This window comes from Neopsephotus bourkii, unplaced genomic scaffold, assembly GCF_033783945.1.
Source record: "Neopsephotus bourkii isolate Nb327-2 ecotype Australia unplaced genomic scaffold, CSIRO-AGI_Nbou_v1 NB_234, whole genome shotgun sequence".
NCBI classification, from domain to species: domain Eukaryota; kingdom Metazoa; phylum Chordata; class Aves; order Psittaciformes; family Psittacidae; genus Neopsephotus; species Neopsephotus bourkii.
Genome location: NW_026900744.1, coordinates 17,780,582 through 17,799,484, shown reverse-complemented (window position 1 = coordinate 17,799,484; position 18,903 = coordinate 17,780,582). Strand labels below are relative to the sequence as shown.

Below are 18,903 nucleotides of genomic sequence, written 5' to 3'. Positions count from 1 at the left end.
AAGCTGGTGAGAGACTTTTTATAAGAGCAAGTAGCAACAGGACAAGGAGGAATGGTTTTACAGTGAGAAAAGGGTAGATTTAGGTCAGACATTAGAAGGAAATTATTTACTATGAGGTTGGTGAGACACTGGCACAGACTGCCCAAAGAAGCAGTGGCTGCTCCACCCCTGGAAGTATTCAAGGCCAGGTTGGATGGGGCTTTGAGCACATTGGAAATAGAAGGCAAGGGAGTTGAACTAAATGATTCTCTAGGCTCCTTCCAACTCAAACCATTCTGTGATTCCATGGGCTGAGCGAAACGGCAATTACTTTGCAGTCATCTTTACCAGAACCAGGTTTGAATTTGGAAAGAAGAAAAAAAAGGTAGTGTTCCTCCCCATAATAGAGCATGTTCATACAACTTGGCTCTGTGCAATACATCACAGAAGCACTACAGGGTCCACGCATGTTCCTTGAATTCCATCATTATTTCTTAAACTGTTACCTATTACAGCACCAAAAAAAACAAAACCCTGTCATGGTTTAACCCCAGGCAGACAGCTTGTTCACCCCCACCCCACCTCCCCCCCCCCCTTCTTGCCCTCCCCCTACTCCCAGAGGGACGGAGAGGAGAATCAGAAAGAATGCAACTCCCATGGGTTGAGATAAGAACAGTTTAGTAACTAAGGTATAACACAAATCACTACTGCTACCACCAATAATAATAATGAGAAAGGAAATAACAAGGAAAGAGAATATAACACCTCATCACCAGGCGACCGATAACTCGCCCCCCCCAACCCGACCAAGCACTGACTGATACCTCCTCCAACCCTGCAGTCCCTCCTAGCCCTTCCGGGTAACTCCCAGTTACCTCCTGGGCATGACGTGCTGTGGTATGGAATACCTCTTTGGTCAGTTTGGGTCAGGTGTCCTGTCTCTGCTTCCTCCTGGCTTCCCTCCTCCCTGGCAGAGCATGAGGCTCACAAAGTCCTTGGCCAAACCAAAACATCGTTTTTATCAGCTCTGCTTCCAGGCCAAAAGTCAAAACACAGCACTGCACCAGCTACCAAGAAGGAGAAAAATGACTGCTACTGCTGAGCCCAGGGCAAACCCCAACAAAAGAAAACAACAAAAACCAGCAACCTCTGAAGCTCTGATAACATTCCTCTGCTTTACCACATTATTAATACAGCCACCTAAAACCCCCTTCTCAGCTCCTGAACTAGCATCTCAGGCTTTGGATACACCTTCACCAGTACCATAACCCTTTCCCAGATAGTAACTCCTCTATTATTCAGAAAGAAAACTCCCTCCAGAAAGGAATACTTGACACAAACTCCACCAGCTATGGAGGACCTTGCTACTTAAAACAAAGGGAGCATCAACTGGCTTAATTTACTCTATGGTTATAGCCTGATTGCTGGAGACAGATTCTGACATCTTTCTACCCTACTGACTGCTCTGTATTTTCCATTGTTCTCATTTTTTTTTTATCCTTATCCAAGTGAAAAGAAAGATCACTAGCAGCAAGTCTGACAAGTTCTCATTTCCCATAAAATAAATGGCAAGGCCAGACACTAATCACAACAGCAAGGAGAGAACTGACAGGCCTGCACAAAAATCATGCAAGATGTGACAGTCCACATAACACACTGGAATACAAAGGGGGGTAAGAAATAACCAAGGAAGCCTTGCCAAAAGAAGAAACACATGAGCAGGGGCAGAGAGGATCTGAAATACTCTGTATGTTCCAATAGGCTTCAGGACATTCCCAAGGCTGTATTAGGAGGATCTGCAGCCAAAACTAAGTTTCTTCAGTGGTGCAACACTTGTGCTATGGTATGTTAAAAAACCAGAAGCTATGCATTTCCCTTCCCTTCAACCTTCCCGCTCAGCACAAGCAAACTAAAGTAGGTATCAACAGCCCCTCCCTTCTGTGAGAGTTATTCAAAGTCAGTTTCAACTGGGGGAGAAGAAAGCAAAGTCATCACCAACTTCATAGTACTACCCCACTCTTGCTGTTAAATAACCACAGGATTACTCAAGGAAGAACACCCTGGCTAAACTATGTATTAACCTCCCGAAGCACTTACTTGTCAATTCACCTCCTAGATAAGACAATTACCACGAAACTTCCACACTACCTTAATGGTCCCTCCAGGTGCACCAAACCCTGATGGAACGTGTTTAATAGTGCCAGTGGACAATGGCCAGAGTCTGCATTAGATCTGCAATGAAGTAGGATCAAACTTCTGAAATTCTCTGCACAATACTAAATTATTATGAATACAAGAAAATGAAAGTAGATATTCTGAAGATCTGAAATGTTTACAAGACTAAACCACCACAAAATAACCTCTACCAGCATTAAAAAAAATGAAAGCTAAAAGATACCTCTATAGTTTTGATCAATGCTTGAGCCTTTGCTGTTTAAGAAAAAAAAACAACCCCAAAATAATAGGTATTTCTCAATTTTTTCAACTCTGAAGGATCAAACAAATAGTATGATTCATACTAAACAGTATCAGAAGTATGCCATTTTGTCTTCACTGCTATGTTTAGTACACCAGAGAATATGTTGGCTCTCACAATTTTGTGACATTCAGGTATCTTAACAGACAGTATTTTCATCACTTTTCATTATACTATGCTTTGCCTAGTAGGTCTCATACTCCATAAATGCAACTTTATCTTGGTCTCAGTTTTCCTCTTTGGTTAGTTCCTTTCCAGTACCCTTGTTGTCTGGTCAGAAGGCCAGATACCTGGATACCTGTTGGCAGACACAGTCTGAACAAGTTACTTTGGGATGACTCCATACCCAGACCCTCAATCCATACTGGAAAAGGCTTCTTACACCCATCACCTTTATATGGCTCAAGTTTGACCTTACAGGCATTCTGTTGGGTCTTACGTTCTTCACATCTTTCATCAGAAACCATGATTCCAAAATTTGTCCTTCTGCTGTTTTTACGATTATTTTTCTACGTTTCTGGGATATTTCTGGCATTACGGCCTATGCACTACATGACATTATAAATTATAAGCTCCAAACCATGAAAGACCATATATGCGATTATGGGACTCTCTCACATTCCTTGAGCCACTCACTTTGAGATAAATAAGAGCACAGAATATTCATTCTTTCACAACACAGCATTAGTCAAGCCATTTGACAGACTAGAAGAAAGAAAACTGAGTGACAGCAATTTCACTCCTCCTGCATCTTTCAGTTTTTCCATCACAGGAAAAAAAAAAAAAACTTTTCAAAAATTTGATGTGAATTTACAGCAAGGAATCTCTATCTTCCCATATGTTTTACCAGTGAAACAAAAAGACAAGTGATTAAAAGCTGGTACCTGTAAAGAGATTTATTTTCCTTAAAACCCAGATGTCCTTTGTCCAAGATTTCCCTAAACATACCTTGCCTTTTTCACTGCAGAGATAATGCCAGGCTAACACACCACTTAACTAGAAATGAACTGGTAGAAAGCAGCAGACACCCACCTCACCCACTGAAACACAAAGCAAGTTACCATTACCTCTCTTTTGTTTCTCCTGGCAACTTTGAGAAATTCCATTAGGATCTGCAATTGGGCAGCATGGGACTCCTGTAACACAGTAAATAAGGAAGTGTAACTCTTCCATATACATCAAGAGAAACAAGCATTCCTTTCATCCACAGAAATCCACACTTAAGCACAGAAAGAGCTTATACTCAGAGGTGAGGAAAACAGCATATTAAGGCAATTTTAAGAACGGTAGTTTTACTTTGCATCACAGGTTTAAGATTGTTTGGCTCACAGGAAGTTTTTACATGAAGGCAGAAATAATTTTAACAGCTCTTACTAATCTTCAGTAACAAACGAACACGAGGAATTGCATTTAGGATTTTTTTTTCTTTTTTTTTTGCCTACTGCACCTGAAATTGGTTTTGGAAGACAGGTTCCTCCCAGACTCACCTTCTACCCTAGAAGATCACTAGCATCCATTTTGTGGCTAACAAAGCATGCAGTATTCATATAAAAAACACCTCCCCCCAAAATTAACAACTGTGTTTACATAAAGAGAGTACAGCTGAAGATTTCTCTAGAGTGGAAAACAACAGAAATGTCACTAATGTGACTAAAACATCCCTTTCCAAACTTTCCACAACAGATGATCTACATTAACCATCAGCTTAATATATTCATCCAAATTGGCCAAAAATTTGACAGAGCAAGATACAAGAAGCACAAGAAAATAAAGCCTACATTCCAGCATTAATAACCCTAATCCTAGCCCAGCATTGAGACTTATTTTCACAACCTACTGAAACGTTTATTAACGGTCGGTGAACATAATCTCAAAAAAGTTCAAGACACAGGAGTATACAAAATTCCTCCAAGGAAGATGGGACACGTAAAGAGTTAGAATCTAAGACTACTGCTTTCCTGAGATTTTCTTCTTCCTCTAAACTCCTGTGACAATAATACAAGTGAAGCAAGTAACATTAGAAAGCAAAAAATATTTTTAAATTGCTCTCTGAGTGTCAAATAGCATTGCTTTTGTTTAAGGCTTAGTATCTTTCAAAGATATTCCTGCTCAGAAGCACCCACACACTCAGTCCCGTGCCTTCTTTGTCCCACATTTGTCACAAATGACAAAAAGGCTTGGCAGAGCATAGGGAGTAAGGAATGTTTTACTCTGTAGTTAGAAACCATAACCCAGCCTTATCTTCACTGAACCACAAAAAATGTTACCTACAAGTCCCCATGCAATAACGTAGTATCAGTTCTGCTAGTATTCAGTAAACAAATTTTTGGGTTACTTTTCTTCCATCAGAACCGTAAGTTGTATAAATATTAATTCTACAAGACTGAATAAGGTAAGCCATTCCCCATACAACTTTTCCTCACCTATTTTAAAGCACCATTTAAATCCACCTTCCTATCCAAAGTTCAGTAAGCCAAATTTTGTAATCCTTTGTAATTGTGTCATCTAGAAGATCTGGCTCTCATAACTGGAAATGGTCAGTGACCAACAGCATGAAACGGCCAAAACCATGAAAAATACCCCAAACCAACTACATTTCAGTTAAATCACAGGAACAGCTTTCTTCATATTGTGCAAGTCTTCAAACCAGCCTCATAAATAAGACATTTGAACTTCTCTTTTAAGCATTAAATACTAAAAAAAGCCTTCAGGGGTGTCATTCAATTTGGTTCTAGCAGTTCCAGCAGAAACTAAAAGGTGTGATCTTTTTCACATTCATTGAGTTTATTCCTTATCCTGCATTTTGGACTTCATGCTTATTACCATGAAAGATATGATATTTACTTGTGCAACAGTAAATTAGTAAACATCTTTATAGCATCTCTCTGTTCTGCTAGTCACTTTCTCATATCCTTTTCCATCTTCCCTGCTTGTTTATACAACTCTGCCACAAGCAACACCGTAAGCATGACAGGCTGAGAAAGCTGGGGCTGTTCAGCCTGAAGAAGAGAAGGCTGCATGGAGACCTCATAGCAGTATCTGAAGGGGACCTACAAGGATGCCAGGGAAGGACTTTTCAGGTGGACTGTGGTGACAGGACAAGGGGTAACAGGTTCAAACTTAAACAGAGGAAGATCAGGTTAGATATAAGGAAGATGTTCTTTACTGTGAGGGTGGTAAGGCACTGGAAGAGGTTGCCCAAGGAAATTGTGGATGCCCCACCTGAGCACTGTTCAAAGCCAGGCTGGATGGAGTCTTGGGTGACACAGTTTAGTGTGAGGTGTTCCTGCCTATCACAGGGGGACTGGAACTAGGTGATCTTAAGGTCCTTTCCAACCCTTACTATTCTATGATTTTATGTTACAGGGATTACAGCTGAAATGTTAGTTTTCTACAAAGGTCAATCAGATAGCCAACTTTTCCACACCAACATGCAAGAGAAGAGTCTGAGCAACTAGTTTTGCAACAGAATCTTACTTCAGAAAGAATGAAAAGAAACAACTGCTATCTAGATAACAGCATTCATTAAAATAAGAGAAAATTCTTACTGCTTCCAACTGCTTCTTCTTTTGCACCAACAGCTCTAGCATCAGGTTCACATTGGCCAAATCAAGATTGTCTTGATCAGTTCCCAACAGATCTTGAATTATCTGCCACCTATGGCCATTCTAGGAAGAGAACAAGAAATGTTGGAGAGAAAGTGAGTTCAAGGCATCCAGCAACAAATATTAAAAGCAACACTGCAGTATTTTATTCTTTTGTAAAGTTTCAAAACAATTTTTAGGAATCAGAATTCCCAATTCTCCCACATGTGGAGGTTATAGCTCTTCTGTCCCACTGTGTAACTGCTTATCTTACTTGGAAGATACTCGTGCTTCATAAGAGTGTAGCTGCTGCTAGGAAGAGATTATTTCAGACACAATTTTATCCAATTTGTGCCCTAGTTTCTGAGAACACATTTCTGTGGGGAGAAAAAACAAATCCCACATTTCCATGGAGAAAAAAAACAAAAAAAAAAAACCCAAAAAACAAAAAACAACCCCAAAGCCAAACCAAAACATGTTTACATTAGCTTCATTATATCTACCTGAAATCCTGTTAAATGGCAGTATCTTTTAAGTTTTTTAGCCAAGTAACAGGCAAAGCCCTCATGTTAAATTCAAGTGGAAGAAGGTACTATCAGCTTTTTTCTCCCCTGCTTTCACCTTCCTCACTACTACTCTTAAGAGCATTTTCACGGGAGTGGGAGAGCTGGAAAGACGAACCTCAGAGTGACAGACTCATGTAACCTGTTAGAGCTGAGAAGGACTCCGCAGAGAGCCAGCATACCACCACATAGACTATCTTTTGGCACAGAAAAGCCTGTATAATAGGTCAGTGCTAATATAGCCTTATATCAAAAAGCCTCAGGAACCAACATGAGCAGCTGAAAGGTCTTTAAGGCTTCTAAGAAACCAAGCAGGATTAAAAATCCCTGCTGTATAAAACTGACACTAAATTAAGATACCTAAATTTACAAGAACTAAAAGTGCCATCTGGTCTAAACCAGACATTTTCTCAGAGATTGCAGCCTATTTGTTCTGACTAGATTAAAAACAATAAAATAGATAACATCCATATAGAACACACAACTTTTTACACAACTCTCAACAGAACTTGTGGAAACCACATAGGTGAAAATTCAATTTCAATCTGGAACAACTGGAATTAATTTTTAAGCAAGTCAACAAGATTTGAAACAAACTTAAACATACTAATGTACTAGTTAAATGTACTACTGATAAAATACTTAGAAAGCTTCAAAGGTGCCTTAACATGATTTCTTAAGATAAACCCCATTACTAAGAAATGGTGCATTTCCTGCAATGCATTGTGAGCTACTTCTCTTCATACCAAAAGTAATACAAGAGAACAGTCACGTTAAGGAGCTGGTACAACAGCAAAGTTTCTCTTTTTAGAGTTGTCACTATTTTTTATTTGCTGCCAAAAGGTAGACACAAAACTGCTTTGCACATGAAATAATGGTAGATTTCCACTTATTGGTAGTTATCTCAGACAGTTGCATCTACAGGCATAGTTTTCAAAGGTGCACTATGAGAAAAAGGAGAACCAATTTCCAAGAATTTATTGTACATGTCTTCAGGTCAATTGTGTGCCTTTTAAACCAGATATATTTTATGCAGATTATATACTAAATACATTATAAGCATATTTTATAAGTAATATAAAACATTACTGTGAGTAAACCAATGAATCCTTAAAGCATACTCTTCTAAATGTATACAACTGCTAAAAGCATTAACTTCTGCAATGCAGCCCCTAAATTAATAACACTTTAGAGGGATTTATCTAAAAAAAGAAAACACCACCAATCCCCCCCCAAAAAAACAAACCAAAAAAACACCAACCACCACCCCCCCCGCAAAAAAAAACAACAAAAAACCACAAAACACAGAGGCTCCATATTTTATTATTACTTTGCAACATAATTTATGAATTGCAGAAGCCAAGAAAGCTAGACATAGGAAGACAAATATGCACATCTTCAGGTTAATGTTGCATATTATTTTGATCTTAATGTACAAGAGCATCCACTGTTGCTGTGTAGGGGTTTTCAGGAACTAAGAACATAGATCATGCTCCAATTCTGTGACTTGAAGCAAGTCTAGAAGATACCCAGGCAGTTTTATCTGGGACCAGAGCTAGACTCCACTACTGCAAAACACATCCTTCTCCCTCTTGTGGTTGGTATTAGCCTTCCTTCAATTTCCTGATAGAACACAAGTTTCTCACACATGATCAGATAAGACTATGGCACCTCTAATAATCCATTACTCTTATTGATTATAGCTGCAACTTCCAACACCGAAAATTATTACCTTTAAATAAGTGTGCTTCCATAGATAGTTTCCTAGGTTATATTTAATACACTACATGACACTTAGCTAACACAGCTTGCTTCTACACATACAATGCTGGCAGGAAGAGGAAGAGCTAACAAGACTGAAGTGAACTAGTGCCACTGATACTGGTATTAGTCTCTCAAATCAAGTTAAAGCATCAGCTTAACCGTAAAATTTCTTTTAAATTAAGACACAATAACAACTGCTGTACAAAACCATTAAATATATATAAGGTAAGAAAGTTGGAACATACGGTGCTACTCACTGAATGGTCCAGTTTGAGTCTTTTTTCCTCAGATCTTTGCTTCTGTTTTAGAATAAGTTCATTGACTAAAAAACAAATTGTCAGAGAGGAGAGGGATTTAAAGGTCACAAAACAAATATTAAAGATTCTACGTCAATATTTTTACTTCAGTTAGTGATTCCATAGTAAGTTTATCAGTAGTTAAAATAGTAGATGCCTCCACTTTATTCCTCACCAACTTACTGCTGGATATTTTTTTTAAGATTATTAAAAAGTCAACAACAAATATAAAGGGGAAAAAAAAAACCAACCCTCAATTACTTCAGTTCCTTTTTCTAAGCACCCATGGCTCTATAACATTTTTCAACTCTACGGCAGAAGTATACCAGAGAAAAGTATGAGGGAGATAAAATATTATTTGATTACTACAGGCCAAAACCAGGCACAGCTGAATAGAACAACTTTTTCCTTTAATCACTATATGCATTTTTGAAGATATTTTTGCTACAGTTTTATTTCACACTGATTTAGTGAAGTGTGCAAAGAGAAGGATAACCTGAACCCTTTGCACACACATGTACAAGCTCTTGCCCCTCCAAAAAAAACCTCAAAGCCCTGAACACAGGTGTATAGAGGCCCTATGTTAGGCTCCCTGGCCTAACATATATCCTATACCCACCTCAACACGCTTGGGTCTAAACCAAGAACACCATTTCTGAAGCATTCTTTGGCCACCATGGATTATAATCTATTTGCTATTAATTGGTATCCCAGCACATGAAATTAATATTTAACTTAGTTGGAACTAGATGATCTTACGGTCCTTTCCAAGCCTAACTATTCTATGATTTTATGATTTCACATGGCAATGTGTTTCCTTTGATCTTTTCTCCCCATAATTAAGTTTTAAATTCTATTACCAGTTATGAACATTTCTGTCCTCTGTTTAAGCAGCTATCAATTACAATTATGTATAGGTATGTGCACAAATATTTTTAAGATACACATACATATAACACACAGACCTCACTACAGTAGCCAAAATAGCACAATACAGCCTTCCCCCTCTCCTCGCCAGTGTCCAAGCTTTGTAAACAGGGCATGGTCTTGATTATTAGACAGGCAACAGTGCAAGAAAAAAAAAAAAAAGTAAAGAGATTCAAATTTCTAGCCATCAGAAAAACATCTTTGTTTTGCTTTTGTTAGTATGCAAACAACAAGTCAATACTTTAACTCAGCATACACAACTGCTGGAGGCAGTTGACTATTAACAATTTATGCTACTAAACAGGTTTTATTTGATGTTTGGGGTTTTGTTGGCATTTTGGGTTTTTTGCAATTTTGTTGGTGGTGGTGTTTGTGGTTTTTGACCAGAAAGTTGATGTTTGTATCTTGTTTTCAATATCCAGAAGCTGGTTAGTTATAGACTGATTTACATGTGCCTACCTTCCTTCATAACTAAGATGCTTCTCATTGCAAGCAAGCTTAGAGCTCACCTAAGAAGTTGGGATAAAGATGATCAATGTTGTCCACAACATAGTTGCATTTGGGACATCTGTTATTGTCCTCCAAGCTCTGGTGAATACATTTATAGCTGTTTAGAAACATAAATAAGAAACAAAACTGTGAGCAAACATGAAGGAACAAAACATAAGCACGAGGCAAATAATATCTACCTTAGATAATGTGTACTCCACATTGCCATCTAACAACTGCATTGCCAGGATCCTACTTTGGAGTCAAAATATTCCAATATTAACTCAGAGCACAAAGACAGCAAAGTTTCTTGGCAAGGCATATGAAAGGTGTTTAAGTATTTCACTCTTATTTCCTCAAGGATTGTGGCAATGTGGGTACCTCAGCTCCCCTTCCACAGGTAGGGCTAACAAGCAGAGTAAATTATTCAGAAGCGACACTTCTAGACTAGCCAAATACTTGGCAAGCAACTTTAAAAGCTATTACATGGTTTGGGTAACAGAGCAGAGGAAACACCCTCACCAGCTTCTCACATTTCCGCCACCTCCTGGCTCTTGTTCTCACCAGAAGTGACTTCAGAGGTGCTCTCTGTTGAGCTGTTAGCTATCTGAGCAACTGTAACTACAAGATGCACTTTAGCATCACATTTAAGCATCTCACTAAGAGCCTAGCTTGATGCCAACTGCTGGCAGAGACATCCTGTGACAACATTGCTCTGTCCTTTCTAAATAAAGATATTTGAATGCTTCTCATCTTGGACTTCTAAAACATTAGAGATCACAGAGATAAAGTGTTATAATAGAGGGCACCATCAGCTGTTACCTTACCTGCTGCCAGTCAAAATATTTCTAAAAGTTAACTGAGTCTGCTGCTTGAGGAAGTGCTTTACGCTACTGAAATATTACTTCTTGTAAAAACACGGGCAATTTATTTCTATTTAACAGACACTACAAGAGTATAATGTACACGGGACATTAAAACATCATGATTCAACTTTTATTCCAAGCCCTAGTTGAGAGGAGGAACAGCAGACAGTTCTACACCTGCCCCTGGAGGGTTCTTGTACTTCACCACCAAACATTTGCTTCTCATAGCAGCCAGAAATAACACAATGAAAAATAAGTGGACTGGGCCAATTCAATAAAACAGAAACATTCCTGAAGCACATCCTCTATTAAAAAGTTTAAAGGAACTGCACCATACAATGTGCAAGCCACTTCAAACTGTATTACGGTCTTGTACAAAGGCAAGGTGGACCTCTTAGCATCAACATTCACTCCCTTGACCTCTTAAGAGGCAGGACTAACAGAGGTAAGCTGGCAAACTGTTCCAACTCTGGGTACTGGATGTTACCAGCAGTTTATGACCCTTTTTTTTCTTTACAGAGGAAACATAGTTGCATAATGTTTTTTGTTTTCAACACTAAGATGACTTTTTTTAAATCTACCTACTACCCATCTTAAAATTTTATTTAAAACTCTTACTTCAGTGCAGGGACAGAATACAGCAAAGTAACAGAAACTCCGAAGGAAAGAGATTCACAGCATGTGTGGACTGATGTTGCTGCAAGAGATGGATGTTTTGCACAATAAAAAAGTAGAAAAACCCAACAAACCCAACTTACCAGAAGCTGTGTCCACATTTCGTCATGTAGGCTTCTTCAATCATATCAAAACAGATGGGGCTGAAAACAAAACCAAACACACAAATATGTCTTTTTATGTTAAAAAAAAGTAAGGAAAGTATTACTAATTCAAAGGAGCCACCTGATCACACTTAAGTAATATTTTCTATTTGTAAAAGGAAAGAGGACACACAAGTGCAATGGCAGCCTGGCAGTACAAAGATGAAAAGGCAATCAACAGTACTTTGAACTCTGAATGACACTGCAGTTTGCTACAGTTAGAAACCAGGTAAGTATTCACTCCTGAAGATTTCAACAGTTGCAAACTACAAAAACAAAGCCCGAGTACCTTCTACAAACTGGAGAAGAGCCTCCTAAGCATCTGTACTATATCTCAAACAAAACATACAAAATTTGGTTTTTACGTGAACAGACATAAGGTATTTATAAGTACACCAAGATTAGTTTAGCTGTCCTTTTTTTTTTTTTTCCAACCAATAGCTATCTATAATTAAAAAAAAAAAAAAAGAGGCAGAACAAAAATAGTAATGGTGTCGTAAGAACAAGAACTAATAAGGAGGAAAAGAAAGTGCCAGCGAGGGGGTGTGCCTGCAGAGCACTGCCAGGCAGCAGGCAGGGCTGAGGCTGCTGAAGAGCACTATGAAGGCAACAGTGCAACCTAAAGAGGGAACCACCAGTCAAGCACGTTTCTAAGTCAAAGGAGAAGACGGGAAGGGCAGAACATGGGGATGTGCATAAGGGAAACAGAGGAGCACAAGTGGAGATATGGGCATTAGTTTTTTCCAAGACTAGTTAGTGACAAACCACAGCCAGCTCTCTGGGAGTGATCACCAAGAATCAAGCTGAAGAAGGATGTGCAAGCAAGCAGTGCTTCCATGGGAATCTGAACAAGATGAGAAAAAAGGAATTAGGTGAGATTGTTATTGTCTCATCATCAAGTGGCTGTGACATGTTTGAAAGAAAAATGAAACACAGAGAAAAGCAGAGGAGAGCTGCATGTTACTTTCAGTGACTCCTATGGCTGCTATCCCTGACAGCTGGTAAGACATGCTGTCACAGACATATTCATCTTCAGGTCTTGGCCAGCTATGCAGTGAGATGGTGTGGACAGCAATGTCACAATTCTGCACATAACACGTATCTGCTGTGTCACAAGCTTCGCCTTGCTTTCAAGTCTTTAGAGATCCAAATGCTCTCCTCTCACTCCCACAAGTCCACACCAATCTCACAGTTCAGAGAGGTTTTCACCAGCATTTGTCTTCTTCAGAAACAGCCTCCTCCCACCTTCTTCCAACAAGGCAGCTCCCACAGAATGAGCTGTTAATAAACTGTTAACAACTTTCAAAAATCATGAATCTTTGAATCCAAGACAAACCCCCAGATCACTCTGAAATAAGCAATGCCTGTCTGAGCAACAGAGAGGAGCACCTCAACTTTTCTTCTTGTTAGCGATCCATGGAAGTCATTCCCCCTTTCTATCATCCATTTCAGAGGATACTAACATTTGTTACCCTGTTAGATATTTAAAAATAGGAAGAAGGAAATACCTCAAGTATTTATTTTTTTTAAGCCTACATAGGAGAAATTGTGGCCCCTGGCAATGCAACCCAGCAAACTGGAAAATAAGGTACCTTGAAAAGTTTGTCCTAGCATACAGACCAGGTTGCCTTAAATATTTCATCAAATTGTCTGTGTAAATATAAAAACAAAGCAAACCAGAATGCTACTCTACAAAACAAATGAGCCACCTCAAAAGATGACTCAAAAATAACTAACACACCTATCATTCTTTCAGAACCAATAGGACATCACGAATCAGAGCTAAAATAGTAAGATTACCTACTGACATGACAGCCACCCAAGACCACTGTTCCTAGACTTATTCTTCATACCAGTTAGATTGGAGAAGTGTCAGAGACAAAATGGTTGAGGAAAAGCATTTAGAGCCAGCACATGTTGCCATCCAGTGCCAGGGTCATTGTTAATGGAGCCTGAAGTTTCCATTAAAAACTGTTTCCCCTAAAATGCTCACTAATTTACAAGTGGAAACAAGACTGATGACTTTTAATACTTGCCAAAGTCAAGCTGGCTATAACACATGGAAGTTGCTATGCACAGGTTGTTTTAAGTTAACATAGAGGTAAGGTTAAGAAAGCAGTGGAGTGACATGGACTTGAGACATACTACAGTTTCTAGTATATACCAAAATTAAGAAGCAGAAGTATGGTGAAATCAAGGCTTCTCTGCATGAGATAGCTCTTATTCTCTATTTGTCTTAAGCAGCAGAGGCAGGCAAAAAGGATGTAAATTACTTCAGCAAGCCAAAGATGTCACTGATCTTCACATGACACTGATGCCTTATTTACTTAATTATTTTATCCAGCACTGCAAAGGCACAACGGTTCTCTTTCTCTCAGGAGTAGACCTGAAAGCGGTCACTATAAATCTGCACTGCAAAGGCTTACCATTCTTTTTCTTATGCCTTTCTCTCAGGAGAAAACCTGAAAGTGGTCACTGTAAATTTCAACATATTTCAAATTCCCTTCTGCTCTGCAGCAGACAAGACCCTTTACAGCTCCCCCCTCCTACTCTTGTTCCTCTTTGGTCTAAAGAGAGAGCAGGACTTCATGCAGCCTCTGTCCATATAAGGTGGCCAGATCAAAGATTGCTGCCATTACTATCTGCTCAATTTGAAACCCTAATATAACAATATATTATAAAACTATCATTTTACATGGTATGCAAACAGCTCACTGTGCTTTCAGTTTGTGACCTTCAGGGTCAATTTGCAGTATTCCTTACTAAAGGGGTTTGCCAGATCACAAACATGTGACCAACTACACTTAGCCCATTGCTTGGCATTAACAGGCAACCATCGAAGGAAAGAACAGTTTTTAAAAACCCATGCACCTCCAAGTCTTCGTTTAAACTTCCTGCATCCAAGTTTGTTGGATGTACCTCTCCAGGTCAGTATGAAATGTCCCCTCTTCCATATGTTCTTATGTATGCCAGAGCTCAGAAACAAGCACTGGTAGGAAGCAGGATACAGTAACATCCCCTCTTATCCAGGCAGCAAAGTAGATAGTAACTGTTTTTAAAGAGGTTTAGTCAACCACTAACTAGGAGGGCTGATCTATGGTCTGGGAAAATTGTAAGCAATTATACTGCTGAACAGCACAAAATCCTTTGATTAGGTTTCCTTTCAGATGCTCTCCAGGCAAGTGGAAAGAGGCCTGGCTACAGGAACAGCACAAATTATCTTTAAGTTCTACATCCTGCACAAAACGAAAACATTTCCCCTTTTTATAATGAAGTTGTTCAGTAAGTCAGGCCTATTAGCTTTCCTGACCAGAGTTACACTTTTCCAGGCAGAAGCTGACACACACCATAAACAGTACACACTTGCAAACTCCTGAGCATATACTTGTTAAACATTTCACAACCCAGACTAGCAATGTATGCCAACATTTAGATTGCAGCCTAGGCCTGACATTGTTGAGAAAGCACTTTCAGAAGACAGGCAGAAAAGCAGCATACATTAACATTATTTACAGGATTTTTATTTGCACCTTGATATTCCAAACTCATCTAAACTTGTTTACCCCTTCCCACCTTCAGTCTGGCATGGCCAAAATCTACCAAGTTTACAGCTGTAGCTAGCAGCAACTCGCAGCCCATGTTCAGAGAGTTATAAAATGTGTCCTGCAGCTGGCAGCATCTTGAAAGTGTCCTTATGTAAAAAAGGAACTCACACACACAAAACTCAGCATATGGAAAATTTCTGCTTCTCACGCAGATATCGAAATAGTCTTTAATTCACTTGAAACCAGCACACAAGTCTTCTTGGGCATCACTCAAAATTCCAGAGTTGCCCACTTGAGTTTATTTCTGTACTGCATCACTGTATTGCTAACTAAAAAAAAAAAAAAAAAAAAAAAAAGATACTCCAAAACCAAAAAGTAAAACAAAACAAGTAAGAGGACTACTATAATTTGAAGATAGTGTTAATAAGCACAAACCCAACAGCCCACAGAAATACACAGTTGTGAAGAACCGAGGTAAGTTAACGATAATCATTGTCTGCTGTTAAGGCTTTCGACTTTCACTTCAATATGCCCAATGTGGCCCTTGTAAATACCAACAAAAGGGGGATAAGACATTTTGCCACAATTACTACTCAGCTGATTGCCCCCCCCCCCCTTGTTCAGCCAGCAGCAGTCCACAGTGAGGAGAAACAGCTAATTACATGCTCTCCTTGAAGCATGAACAGTACTTACCTGCAGGAAAACAAACAAAACCACCAAAAAAAACCCACACAAATAAGAAACTCGGCTTTTTGAATTGTCTTAAAATACTTCAACTGGCTTGCAAACTTGTTTCCATTCAAATACTCCCCATTTCTGTAACAGACAACAAAACAGGAAATGACAGCTGACCAGGATAGTACAGGGAGCAGTGGCTGCAGACCACTACTGCAAGAGTGTAACTGTATAGGGAACAGAGGAACACAAGCATTTGCAATTGCTTTATCTCCCATGATCACGAAACCCATGATGAACAGCAATGCTGCCATCTCCCACACCAAGTGCTCTTACATCCACCTAACATGGCCTAGAGCCTTGAGCCAGAGGCAGGACATCAGCTGATAACAGCTGTCCTCTCATCCTAATTCTGCTACTGCACAGTAGTTTATGATTATTACTAGTAAGAAGTACTTATTGCTTTTTCTGCCGCTAACTTTTCAGCAGCCTCAGATTCCCACTTTAGTAGCAAGGATATTTCTCATCTGGACAATTTACAAAGCTGTCAAATAAAGTCTACAGGTTTTTGAGACAAGGCCTGTTCTCTGCAGATAACAAACTTTCAACCCTCACCTGTAAGTCAAAGCTGCCAGAAAGTCATCTTGGAAGCTGTGTGCCATTTCTCTTCCTCTATTTTTTTAGTTTCTTTGTGATACACAAGCTTCCTTCCAGTATCTCTTCACTGTTTGCCAGTCTCAGATATGAATACTTACCCCTACTTTCTCTTCTTAGATTTTAGTACCTCCAACCAGCTATAAAATAAATAATCAAATCTACTCCTTACGTGAGGAGGCTTGAAACCCATCAGCAATGGGCTCTCTTTAAAACTGCCTATTACCACCAGTTCTCAAACCACATATAGCAGTAGGCCTTGGCCTACCACTTCTGAAGAAAGGGTATTTCCAGCTATAAGCTACAGCTTTGACTGAACATGAGAGAATCAGCATCTGAACAGCTTCATGAAAAATTTTTATCCCATCATGACAGAACTTTCCCACTCATCTGGTTTTAAGTACCAGACTGACACAATCCTTATTGCTGTTTCAAACTAGACAACCCTTCCCAGCAAGAGCAGCAAACCCACGGCAGCTTTGCTGGATCTATTAGCCACCAAGAGACCCCATGGATGTAGTCTGTAGGAGGACATAATCTTCACCGGCTCCTGTTCTGGAGGTCAGGCAGGGGCAGCGGGAAGGCTCTGGAAGAGCCAGCCCACCCATCAGAGCCCCTCCAGCCCCTGCTGAGACTACACCACCCAGGGAAACGGGGCATTCGTTTGCGATGTCAACAAGCTGTGTATGAGGAAACGCCTCGTGTTGTCAGTCCTTCCCGGTAGGCTGGGCTGCACCGGAGTGTACCCGATGAGGAACCTGCTGGGAATAACCTGTGCTTGCTTAGTAACACAGATAGTGAAAGCAACGCTGCTACGCCGGGCCACAATGCAACCAAATAACCACAAAGGCGGTGGGAACCTCAAGGCCATAATCCCTCGAGGCCAATCAGTCGTACCAACGCCTCCTTCCCCTCAGAGGACCCCCGAGGTGCCGCTGCCAGCTGCTCCATCCTCCCACTGGTATTTTACACCCCGCCGGCATGGCAGCGCCCCGGCTTCCCTCAGCGGGTTAGCGGGTGATACCTTCACGATATATCGCACCCACCAGACGAAGTCGTTGCTCTTGTCCTCATAGGAGTTGATGAGCCCGTTGCAGAGCGGCGTGAGCAGCGGCCTCTTCCTGCTGCCGCCGCCCGCGCCGCTACCGCCGCCACCGGCAGAGGAGCCTCCACCACCGGGCCGCGCCGCCGCCGCCAGCCGGGCCAACCCCGCGCCTGAGCCCGACACGGCGGCCGCCACCAGCACAGGCCGCGCCGCCGCGCCGCCAGAGGAGGATGAGCCCGGCGCCATGGCCGCCGAAGAGGACGAGGAGGAGGAAGAGGAGGAGGCCGGGGTGGCGGCGGGCGGCGCGGCGGGGTGCGGCGGCGGTCGACTGCCCGACATGCCGAGGCCGGGCCCGTCGGAGCGGGGCCGACGGTAGCGCGGCCTCAGCGCATCCCCGCGCGCGGCGCCGCGGGAACAATAAAGTTCGTTCAAACAAGGGGAAAAAAAAAAACCAAAACAACAACCGGTAATAAGAAGGGTAAAGAACGCGCCCGCCCGCGCGCCCCCAGCTCGGCGCTTGTTCAAGCTTTATTGACAGGCGCACAGCCCGTCGCGCATGCGCCGCCCGGGACGGGGCCGTGCTCCCCTCGGGGCGGGGCGTCGGGTGCCCCGGCTCGGCCCTCGTGGGCCCTGTGTTGCCTGGAGGTTGGTGCCCGGTTCCCCGGGCAGGGCGTCCGGAGGTACCCCCAGGCGTGAGCGAGCGGCGGCGCGGGGAAGCTCGGCAGCAGCTCGGGGCTGTGCGACGGGGAGCCGGGCATCGGCTGTGGGCCGGGAACCTGCCTGACCCATGTGATTCCACGCCCGCAAAGCCAGCTCTGGCTGTAGGCAAGGAGGCATTCCTTCCCGACTCCACATCTCCAGCGGAGCGCAGCAGTGCCGGAGGAAGGCTGCCATACTGTCCCTCAGAGACTGGCACTGCCCACCCGAAGCGCTTGTGATCCTGCAACCGGCAGGATTGATCCGTGTGTCTCAGGGTGCTCTCGCTCACAGTTACCCCAAAGAGGGTACCCCAAGGGGCAGCTCTACACCTGCTGAACTTTATGCTGAGCACCATTTATGTGTCCAGCCACACAGAAAGGCATCCAGGAATGAGTTAACAGCTTTTGCTGATCTTGAGCCAGCCCCCCTCACTACCCGGGCAGGTGGGAATCCCACCAACAAGGCCCGCAGCACGTTCCTGCTACCCTACAGTAGCCCATGGTTGTACAGAAGCAAGGATAAA

At 41.6% G+C, this 18,903-nt stretch overlaps 1 protein-coding gene across 2 annotated transcripts in view; it reads right to left on the bottom strand.

Moving 5' to 3' along the window:
* Positions 1-18,059, bottom strand: part of COP1 (COP1 E3 ubiquitin ligase) — a 133,105-nt gene extending 115,046 nt beyond the window's left edge. Inside the window, exons 1-6 of one of the 2 annotated variants that reach the window (XM_061345660.1) lie at positions 17,683-18,059; positions 11,703-11,762; positions 10,099-10,196; positions 8,612-8,688; positions 6,004-6,123; positions 3,523-3,591 (exon numbers count right to left, since the gene is read on the bottom strand). In XM_061345660.1, coding sequence (XP_061201644.1) covers positions 3,523-3,591; positions 6,004-6,123; positions 8,612-8,688; positions 10,099-10,196; positions 11,703-11,762; positions 17,683-18,020 — 762 coding nt within the window. In that variant the 5' untranslated portion in view covers positions 18,021-18,059. The remainder of the gene's footprint in view (positions 1-3,522; positions 3,592-6,003; positions 6,124-8,611; positions 8,689-10,098; positions 10,197-11,702; positions 11,763-17,682) is intronic. The other variant, XM_061345661.1, reaches the window with a different exon arrangement.
* Positions 18,060-18,903: the final 844 nt, after the last annotated feature.